We start from the raw sequence: 11,735 nt of genomic DNA, 5'->3' as shown, positions 1-11,735 counted from the left end.
TGGGATATATATGTTGGCCACAGTTAACGGTTTCTTAACCAATGTTTAGGAAAGCAACCGCCCATCGGACGCAAACCTTACTCAATAGATAACTAAATAGGGATAAATCATAAAAGTAATATCAAAGTAAAGAAATCACTGTTATTTCCTTTTGTAGTAATCCTACTTCCATATTGTTGGCCACAGATATCTAAAAAGAAAAAAAGAAAATATAATTATAAAAAAATTTACATGAAACATACCTCAAGTTGTTCCTGAAGAGAACTGTTGTACTCTTTGATTTCCTATGAAAAAATAATAATAAAAATAAGAATTCATTGTTTTAGGAAAATCTCCTTTAATAGAGAAAAAACACACATACTCACACACAGTTGTCCAGTATATCAAACTGACAGTGTTCAAACTAACAGTTTAATCCATGCTATTTAGGCTTACATCATTATATCATCCTCCAAATTTCGCTGTTGGGGAGCATACATTAGACAAGTACACGCGCATAGCACATTAATCAGGTCAACTTCAATAAGATACTTTCATCATTTAAAATATTGTCCCTCCTCCCCAAAAAAAATTATATTGGCTGAACAAATAGCCGATAATAAACTGGCTACACAGATAAGGCTATGTGGCCAGTGCATTATCTCTATCTATCTATCAGCTTTGGGGGTTCTTGGGGTATAAACAGTTCTACGTTTAAAGAAAAACATTGTCACTTCCATTCAAGTGAAGATAACAAGTAAAAAATAAAAAAAATTCCTCATTAAGGTTCTTTGCGTCCTGCATGGGATTCAAACTCAAGTGTCTGAACTAAAAGACATCGTTCATATCGACAGAATTAAAAAGGTACTCACCATAATTTACTTTATTGTCAAATTCATATAAATAAAAACATAATGGCAGAGATTGAAGCAGTCGCTAAAACACAGAATAGTTTTTCCCACCATTTACTGAAAACGAGTCTAAGAAGATTACTTTTAATATAAATCACTGGGATATATATGTTAGCCACAGTTAACGGTTTCTTAACCAATGTTTAGGGAAGCAACCGTCCATCGAATGCAAACTTTACTCAATAGAAACCTAAATAGGGATAATTCATAAAAGTAATATCAAAGTAAAGAAATTACTGTTATTCCTTTTTGTAGCAATCCTATTTCCATAGTGTTGGCTACAGATATCTGAAAAGAAAAAAGAAACAAAATATATATAAAAATTTACCTGAAGCTTACCTCAAGTTGTTTCTGAAGAGAACTGTTGTGCTCTTTGATTTCCAATGAAAAAAATAATAATAAAAATAAGAATTAATTGTTTTAGGAAAATCTCCTTTAATAGAGAAAGAACACACACACACACACACACACACACACACAGTTGTCCAGTATATCAAACTAACAGTGTTCAAACTAACAGTTTAATCCATGCTATTTAGGCTTACATCATTATATCATCCTCCAAATTTCGCTGTTGGGGAGCATACATTAGACAAGTACACGCGCATAGCACATTAATCAGGTCAACTTCAATAAGATACTTTCATCATTTAAAATATTGTCCCTCCTCCCCAAAAAAAATTATATTGGCTGAACAAATAGCCGATAATAAACTGGCTACACAGATAAGGCTATGTGGCCAGTGCATTATCTCTATCTATCTATCAGCTTTGGGGGTTCTTGGGGTATAAACAGTTCTACGTTTAAAGAAAAACATTGTCACTTCCATTCAAGTGAAGATAACAAGTAAAAAATAAAAAAAATTCCTCATTAAGGTTCTTTGCGTCCTGCATGGGATTCAAACTCAAGTGTCTGAACTAAAAGACATCGTTCATATCGACAGAATTAAAAAGGTACTCACCATAATTTACTTTATTGTCAAATTCATATAAATAAAAACATAATGGCAGAGATTGAAGCAGTCGCTAAAACACAGAATAGTTTTTCCCACCATTTACTGAAAACGAGTCTAAGAAGATTACTTTTAATATAAATCACTGGGATATATATGTTAGCCACAGTTAACGGTTTCTTAACCAATGTTTCGGGAAGCAACCGTCCATCGAATGCAAACTTTACTCAATAGAAACCTAAATAGGGATAATTCATAAAACTAATATCAAAGTAAAGAAATTACTGTTATTCCTTTTTGTAGCAATCCTATTTCCATACTGTTGGCCACAGATAACTGAAAAGAAAAAAAAAAAAAAAAACACATATATATATAAATTTACCTGAAGCTTACCTCAAGTTGTTTCTAAAGAGAACTGTTGTGCTCTATGATTTCCAATGAAAAAAATAATAATAAAAATAAGAATTAATTGTTTTAGGAAAATCTCCTTTAATAGAGAAAGAACACACACACACACACAGTTGTCCAGTATATCAAACTAACATATTTAATCCATGCCATTTAGGCGTACATCATTATGTCATCCTCCAAATTTCACTGTTGGGAGAGTATACATTAGACAAGCACACGCACAAAGCACATTAATCAGACTAGAATAGCATGTACCAGGACGCGCTGCTCTCTAGACGGATTTCGGTTGATTCGCAATTTTGGCAATGTAAGTAACATCAACTCCCATATACTGATGACGTGCATTTGATGGATCACAGAAGCACTTACGAGGCTGCTCCCAGACACTCGCATTTATAACAAATGCTTCTATAGGATCTCCAGAAAGATGAAGAAACCAACGGTCTGAAGGAACGTTGACTCTTGTCAGTCGTATTTTCGGCTTCCCCCACAACTTGGGTTAACATCGTTCCGTTTTGAGTATGGAGTCCACTCAGGTCAAATGTTCACTTGGTAATCTTCAATAGAACGTACAGAGATGTTTCAGAAATAATCAGATGTTATATCTGACTCTCATATCCTTCCTATGCTGGTAAATCTTTCCACTCATCGTTCAGCATAACGGATCAATGATTAAACGGTTTATTCGATCGGGAATTTTGCATTTTTTTATGTATATGTGCTTGAAATGAGATGTAATTATTGAGATTAGTGATTTCCATATGCCATTCATTCTCTCGTAAAATTTCCATATTTAAATTGCCAGTTTATTGAAAACGGTAAATAGCCATATAACATTAAACTGTTTCCCTATCTTTTATACTTCTGAGAATGACCACAGCACACATGAATTTTTAAGAAAAAGAATAAATACGAACTCACCTCAAATTGTCTTTGGAGTGTATTGTTCTCACGTGTGACTTCCTGGAAATAATATAAGATTTCTCTTATTTTTATATAAATATAGTGTTGATGAAATTTTTATTGTTAAGAAAGATGTAAAATTGTTCAAGTAATAAAATGATTCTTAATTCTCTAATGCATAATTATTTTATTTTATTCACCGGTAATTAGTTTTTTATTTTTTTATTTATTTTTTTCTTTTAAGAAAACAAATTCAACTAAACATTTTACTGATTGTGAATTACTGATTAGCCCGTATATTGTTGGACTTATCGGTCAGATTATTTGATAAAAATTACAATTTTTGTAGGAGAATTAATAGCACGAAAATTTAATAATAACTGGGCATCTACTAGAAAGAAGTCAGTGCTCAGAAACTTTAACGAGGAATGAGGCTTACCTGAAGTTTCTGAAGAGAAATGTTGTACTCTTTGATTTCCTATGAAAAACAAATAATAGTACGATTTAGTTGTTTAAGAAAATCTGCAAAAACCACACACACACACACACACACACACACACACAATTCCCATATACAGTACTGGGAGAAATTTTCAAACAACTATATATATATATATATGTATGTGTGTGTGTGTGTGTGTGTGTGTGTATACACGTGCTGCAATACAATAGTATCATATTTTGTAGTTGAGACAAGGTCGTCGAAAGCACTCGCTGAACTGTTTGCTAGATATATTCAATCTGATGAAAACGGAAAACAGAGACACCTTCACCCTACATAGAATGCATTTCCATCCATAGCGATTCAGCATTTTTAACACATGGCACAAATAACCTTTATTAAGTTACGTTGGTTGTCGAGAGTGTGGAGGGAAGGTCTGCTAATCAATTATATTCCTGTACAACATAGTGACCATGAGATACCATCAGATACTGGTCACTTTTCACGCCCTTTATACTCCGGTGACTCTCGAAAACTGTGGATACAATTTTGCTTGTCAACACCACTCAGAATCCTTAAGAAACATATAAACAGAGTGACACTGTTTTCACTTCACTTGTTTGCAACAAATGTTAACAAATTAGTGAAAAAAAGTTTTGATATTCCATACAAAAGCAAACACATGTAACGGTTTCTATCTGACACATTAGCAGACAAGATTGGCATTGATTTCTGTTCCTTGAATAATTGGATATAGAACCATTGACTACGTAATATCATTCTGTGGATAAGAATCATTTCCAATTGAAAGGGAACGCGAACATTAATAGCTGTCAAATATGGGAAACAGAACAGCAATTCAGGGTACAGTGGACTCCACACTTGTCGTCGGTCAAAATGTGTGAAATGTTAGACCATTACAGACATATTATTGGCCAATTCGATTCATATCAAAAACCAATAGGTTGCTTTGCTCTTAGCGAGTGATATCAAATCATGTTAGCAAACATAAGAATTCCAGAATTTGAATAGTTACTGCTCTAGTATTTCATTTCATGTCCTGTTCTGATCTAATTCCTCATGACTTTTCATCTATCGGGATAATATGAAAGACAATGTGTATCTTGCAATCATTCGTATAATCATTTTGAAATAGTTTTTATTAAAAAGCAAAATAAATCTTCCTTTACTCCGCCAGGTGGCAACATAAACAATAATTGAAGGCAATAAAACATTTCAACGTGGCACGTTTATAAAAACCTCATACGCAATACGGCAAAACAACAAAACAAAAATAGTGAATTCAAATAAGGTAAATCATATATGTAAGGGAGGTGAGGGTTGAAATACAGAATTTATGAAAATTAAACTATCCCTGTTTACCACCTTGTGGAGCGCCATTAAGTGATCCAAGAATACTTTGTGTGTCATGCTTAAGCGATATCTGAGAAAAAAGAAGTAGTTCAGAAATTCACTACCAGAGTGCGTTGTAAACGCCAAATGCTTGGATTTCGCATATCACGCAAACTTTGCAGGTGCTGGGAGGGTTTATAAAATTGGACACGGAGTTTTTTCTTCATTTTGGTTGTTAATACCGTCCACATGTAATGGCACTAACCTTTCCTCAACGTCCTTTGCTCGTGAAGCTGTACTACCTAAACAATTGCAATGAATATCCAGATTATGTAAAAATGAATAAATAATAAACAAAAATAATTTAACAGAAAAAGCATTTAACTCGTCTACTCTACTACTTTCTATTCCATGAAACGTTTCCAAATTTTTATGAAGGATAAGCCACATAAACATTTAAAAATGTTCTCTAATGCCTGTGATTCTTCAAAGAGTAAAAGGAACCGGGAACCGCTTTCCTCACTTAATCCTTACAAGCAATGGAGTTCATGGGTACAGTTGATTTTATAAATTTTAAGGAGAAAATAGGGTAAACAATTATCTTCTCGTCGTGATCCCATTGCATGTGTTCCACAATCTATTTTATGATTTGTGGATTAAAAATTGGAATTTCCGAAAAAAAAAAGAAAAAACTACACAGATCAGTTACCCTTGGAAATTATCTAAAAGAAAAGCCGAGGGAAAGTCCAAGTTCCTCAACTTGGCAACTACATTCGAAATTTTAACGATCTTCCTTCGAAGACTGTTATTGCTTGACGGCCAGAAGTAGTAATCTGGCAATATGGAACCAGAAACGTTGCTACAAATCTACATAAGCCTCTACTTAAAAATAATATATTTAATATTACATCAAAAATCGTGAAATTGTTAAAATTTCTGAAGTTGAAAGATACTCTGATAAGTGAACAGTTATCGATAATATGGACTATTTTAATTAGTATTTTACAAGGTGTAGCTTTTAAATAGCAGCAGTGTTATAAAAAAACTCAATATACTCGCTTTCACCGTACACTAGTTTAATTCTCAATGTTTATAATATACGTCTTTTCACTCATTTTCTGAAATCTTGTTAATATTAAAAAAATTATCAGTCAATAAAAACACAGGTCAAATTTTTACTTAAGGCTTTAAAAAGAGAGAAATCTTGCTGTTCAATTTGCCACAAAAATCATCCTGGTGTATAACATACTTGATCAGGGAAAAAAGAATGTTTATCATGGCTTTCTAGAAAAATGCATAATTGATTACGATTTTGAATTCTTCGTCTTTCATGACCATTATACAAAACGGACGGTCCTGCCAATAATCACCTTGGCTACAGTTATCCCAGAGTATCGCTTGTGATAAAATACAGAAAGAAAAAATATCCGATTTCTAATAGTCGAAAGCTTTGATTTCCACAATATTGCTTCCATACGACAGAAACAGTTAACAATTGATTCATATGGACAAAAATTACATTCACGTAATATCATATAATGACTAATCAGATCTCTACCTGCATATGTAGGTTCTGCGTTTTATTTTTTTTCTTTCTGTTTTTAAAGTCATAAAGATTATAATTTACTGTTGAATTAAATGAACCTTCGATCCTAAAACCAAAATCTATTCATACTCAAGAAGTATTTATTTATTTAGTGTATGATGATACAACGCCCGTGAATCCCTTTTAACGGCACCATTCCAATTGTGCCCTTAGGGCACAATTGGAATGGTGCCGTTAAGGAATTGTTTTTTCCTTCTTTAACGATTCCAATCAAAACCCTTAGGCCAAGCAGTCTCTTTTGTCCGAAGGCAGTTTAAGCGATGACTAAGAATCAATATGAATGTGATGCTGATTACGTGTGGTGCAGGGATTGCTTCTTTGGCATATTGTTCGGATTGGTACAACACCCTGTTCTACTGTCGAATGCTCCTTGAGAACCCTCTACAATCTAGAGCAGAGCTTTCCAAACTGTGTGTCGCGACACGTTAGTGTGTCGGCTGCAGTGTGAAGGTGTGTCGCGCGAACATAAAGCATTAAACAGAATAATCGCTGAAAATTTCCACAGCAGAATCCATTCGAGTCTGGAGCTGCTTTTCCCAGGACTCGAGAAAATAAAGATAGATAGATTCGAACATTTGCATACAATTTTTTCAAGAGAAATGTTGATATTCCATACCAGGAAACTGTTTTAGGTCATTTTGCCATCCTGACAACCATCGATAAAAATTAGATATTACATTTCGTCGTTAAAGAAGAGAATTCATTGATTTGAAACCATTTCAAATTATGGAAAATTTCAAAATTTACACATCCTCTGATAATAAGCAGAGACGGTTGTCCTAGAAAAGACTGAAGGCGTATGTCAGTCCAAAAAGAGTAACTATATTTAAAGATACAGTGAGTATCTCTGTTTTGGCTGCATTGAAATTTACACTGTTACCTTAACCCGATTTTTATTAGCAAGAAAATCATAGGTTAGGACATCAGTTCTGGAAGATCTTCAGAATTCTGGTGATTTCTCACTACAAACTTTGTCAAATGAGGAAGGGGAATGACTTATACTCCATCAGCAATCTATGAATAGGATTTGAAGTCATTTAGAGAAGAACACTTACTACATATTACAGGAGGATAATAACAGGTGATAACATAGAACCCTGATGTACTACTGAACTCAAAAAGAAAGAAAAGCAAACAATCTAACAGAAAATTGAGCGATCACCAGAAAGGAATCTGGTGATCCAATTACAAAAGTTAGAAGGTGGGCCAGGGGATTATAATTTGCCAAGCAGGCAGCTACAGCAGGTACAGAGGATCTCCAGACCCAATCAAATACTCAAGAAAAGAAAAGTATCTTCGCCACGAAATATCTTCTAGACTAGGCCATAAGGCATTAAAACTCACACCACTTCACTACGTACCCATGACTTACGATACACCTTCTCTTTCGGACATAATATACAGGTAACCCTCGTATAATGCGGATGTTATGTTCCACAAAAATGCCGCGCTATATAAATCGCGTTATGCGAGACTCGGTTCACATAGAAAAGGTACGGTTAGGTTTCGAAATCGTTTTTTTTTTCCTTTAAGACTATATAATCAATGACATATCCAACAAATTTTTTTTTATTTAATTCAGGTAATTCATGTACGTTAAGAAAACATATAAACTATGAAACAAATACATAGTATAAAATTATAAAACAAAATATATAAATTGTACGTAAAATTTATTGCACATAATACATAAATATTTTAGGCAAAATAAACTCTCTTCAAAACGAACATTTTGTGGATGTTCTTTATTTACGAGAGGCCGGACGTCGTCATCACTTGAAATCTCTTGGACATCATTAGTATAATTCTCATTGCATACTTCGGCTGGTTTAATTATCAAGAGGTCAGTAATAAGACCTTGCTTAGCACTACGTTGCAAATCTTTATTAAGTTCATAATACGGAGCTAAACAAATATCTAATTGTCTCGTGAATTTTCCGCAGGGCTCCATTGAGAGACCATTATCCACAAAATAACTTTCTTGCCAAGCCGAATCCTTCTGCTAATTTCTTTAAACTGAATTCTTTAACGGATTCATCACAATCAGAATCTTCGACAGAACTTTCCCAGCCATTCGGTTGGACGTCATATATTAATTGGACCAATTGCTCCTTATTTAAATATATTTCCACATCAATTAATTGACTATTGAAGAGATTGGAGCCCTTATGCAGAAGATCGCGAAGGTTGAGTCTCATGTGCTGATCGATGCCGAATGTATCTTCAGTCTTGTTCAACTGTTACCTTGGCAGTTTACAGTGGGTGAGTTTATCCCTAGTAACAAACGCGTATAACTCAAAAGCGCTCTAAGTGGCCATTACTATAAAAATATTTTTTAACATACAAAAACATTACATATTGTATGTAACTCACCAAAAAATAAAGTACTCAGCTTGAGATTAACACGCTTATGATTTTAATGCGATTTCCTGGCAGAAAATTGGAGTGGGGCTCCAAAACGCTCCCTCAAAATGCTTGACTCAATACAGAGGAGAGCAATAAGACTAATATATGACCCATCCCTCACCAACTCACTACCCCCCCACTTTCACATAGACGCTTGGTCTCTGCGACTTGTATATTCTACAAATATTTCCATGGGAAATGTTCATCTGAAACAGCATCAATAATTCCTCTGCCCTGTACTAAGCCCATTGGAACACGTACAGCTGTCGCCCAACATCCTGTCACTGAACACCTCAAAACCCACAGAACAAGTTTCTTTTCCGCCTCATTCATCCCTGCTACTGCAGTACTGGGGAACAGTCTTCCCCCTCCCAGACGTATTTCTGGGGGAGATTGGTCCATCCATACCCACCACCCATATATACGGTGCTAACCAGTGGTGGGATTCAGCCGGTTCGCACCGGTTCAGCCTAATCGATACCCAATTTTTTGTTGAGTTCAGCGAACCAGTTTTTAAAATGGCACCTGTAATCAGGGTTCTCTTAAGGTGGGCGCCTTGGCAGCCGCCCAATGTGGAAATCACAAATTTGCATTCCTTACTCTTTTTTAATTTTCATCTGTGCAACAGCGTATTCTAAGCGCCCCTGGTAATGTTCATTTCATCCATAGGTGAAAAAAATTAGACAGAACTATGCTTGTAATATTTATTTATTTATTTCATAAAACTCGTAATACCTTTGATGAAATACTACATTTTTATTCCTTCGCGTTTGTTACTTCAGTAAACAAACAAATAACGTAAAGAGAAAAAGTGCCAAACAGCCAGGGGGTGACATTCTGTCATTTGTTTCAACTTTGTTTGATTATGTTGTGAATGTGTTTGATTCCTGACGAAGCTTCAACGATATCCTACAAACCAGTTATTATACTTTTCTTAAAAGTTGAGGATTCAGTTACATCACCAACAATTTTTGTTGAACTAGTTGAATTTGAAAAACAAGAAAATTGCAAATGAGGACGCTAAACAAGAAGCAATATGGAAATATCTTAAATAACAGTTTTATTGTTTTTTTTGTCAGGTATTATTTAATATCTTTTCATTAATATTTTAAAACTCTTTCTTATAACGTAATCTAGTTTTGTGTACCTCTCTTATTGTTCTTATTTAAGTATAAACTGTATGAAATAAACTCTTTTTCGGTATATCCTTTTTTTATACTTAAAACGGTCATTAGGGCAGCGAAGCGGTTCTTAAATTATTTGAATCCCACCACTGGTGCTAACCTACTGTACTTAGTCCAGCCAAACCCCTGTATATGGGCCCAACACAAAAAAAAGAAAAGAAAAAGAAAAATAAGTAGACTACTCGTAAAGATATCTTCACGAGCAGTCTACTTCTGTAAAGGCTGTGATATCAGTTGTTTGGTATCCCATGAACAGCATAATCCTTTCAGTTGTGAATATTGCTACTATGCTGCATGGACTGCATAACATATTTAATATGCATTCTTCCTTCGTTGAAGAATGCTGTACATTATTGGATAACTCAAGCAAATGACGTGAAGTCGATAGTCTCTATATAGAAGGACACTTCGTAAAGATACTTCACGTGCAAATGTTTCTTCGCTTACTTTAGGTAAAAGACTGAAACAAGAATATTTCTTGTTCGAGAATCTTCCTGATTCATCGCCAGATGCCGTGTACTACCCAGCAGCCGGCAAGATGAACATGATTTCACTAATGATTCTTCGAAGTGGAGGGTAATCCGGGTCCTTTACAGGGTAATTAACTTATCTTTGAGGTGGGTCACCCTCATTTCATGTGAGAAGAGAGAAGGTAAGAGAAACTGTCGCACTTGCTCTGAAATTCCAAAGGAAGGTAGCCGCTTCAGGCCTCCAATAAGCAAGATGGTGACTGAGAATTAAAGACATCTGCCACCTAGAGGCCTAGTTCGCATATCCTCCAACTAGGGAACATATGCTTTTGTGGCATTAATATTCCCCAAGTATGCCAGAGTTCGTGGTACACCTGTAAATAGTTTTCACTGCGATAAGGTGGGTGATTTTGTTAGAGAGAGAGAGAGAGAGATAGGCCATATATCGATTTGATACAATCGCCAATGCTGGAAAGAACTACAATGCACATGATATCTCATTATAATTTACTTACATTTCGAGTTTTCTTGTGAGGTTGTGTGCTGTAACGAACATCTTTCATCATTGTAACAGGCCATTTGTTTAACCAATGGTCCAGTAAGTTGTTGTAATGATCACCTTTCATCATTGTAACAGGACATTTGTTTAGCATATGGTCCAGTAAGTCTTTTCGACATACCTTTGAATTGCATTTCAGAGGACAATCAGCTGTAAGATAGGAGCAGCATTCAACGTGGGCCTGTGGATGAGACAAAAACATTTTAATGTAAATAATACATTAAGAGTATGCATGTTAAAACTAGTACTCTGACAACTGAACAACTGCCTCTTTTGGTGTTTTGCATGAAAATCATATATATTCAGAACCCGGACTCCTCTCTTTCTTTGTGTCAGGGTTGTGGGGGGGGTGGGGGGGGGGGGGGGTGGGGGGGGGGGGGGGTGGGGGGGGGGGGGGGTGGGGGGGGGGGGGGGTGGGGGGGGGGGGGGGTGGGGGGGGGGGGGGGTGGGGGGGGGGGGGGGTGGGGGGGGGGGGGGGTGGGGGGGGGGGGGGGTGGGGGGGGGGGGGGGTGGGGGGGGGGGGGGGTGGGGGGGGGGGGGGGTGGGGGGGGGGGGGGGT

General features: G+C 36.0%; 1 protein-coding gene across 3 annotated transcripts in view; it reads right to left on the bottom strand.

Annotated features, from left to right (window-relative positions):
• Positions 1 to 11,354, bottom strand: part of LOC150106005 (uncharacterized) — a 42,087-nt gene extending 30,733 nt beyond the window's left edge. For 2 of the 3 annotated variants that reach the window (XM_090394455.1, XM_090394456.1), the window contains exons 1-5: positions 11,133 to 11,354; positions 3,596 to 3,634; positions 3,175 to 3,216; positions 1,128 to 1,178; positions 243 to 284 (exon numbers count right to left, since the gene is read on the bottom strand). In XM_090394455.1, the coding sequence (XP_090250581.1) occupies positions 243 to 284; positions 1,128 to 1,178; positions 3,175 to 3,216; positions 3,596 to 3,634; positions 11,133 to 11,270 (312 nt within the window). In that variant the 5' untranslated portion in view covers positions 11,271 to 11,354. The remainder of the gene's footprint in view (positions 1 to 242; positions 285 to 1,127; positions 1,179 to 3,174; positions 3,217 to 3,595; positions 3,635 to 11,132) is intronic. The other variant, XM_090394457.1, reaches the window with a different exon arrangement.
• Between the last annotated feature and the right edge of the window lie 381 nt (positions 11,355 to 11,735).

Source organism: Typopeltis vanoorti, chromosome 6, assembly GCF_054136105.1.
Source record: "Typopeltis vanoorti isolate ZY-2024b chromosome 6, IOZ_Tvanoo_1.0, whole genome shotgun sequence".
Taxonomy (NCBI): Eukaryota; Metazoa; Arthropoda; class Arachnida; order Uropygi; family Thelyphonidae; genus Typopeltis; species Typopeltis vanoorti.
Note: the sequence above shows the minus strand (reverse complement) of the source record. Positions and strands in the feature narration are given on the sequence as shown.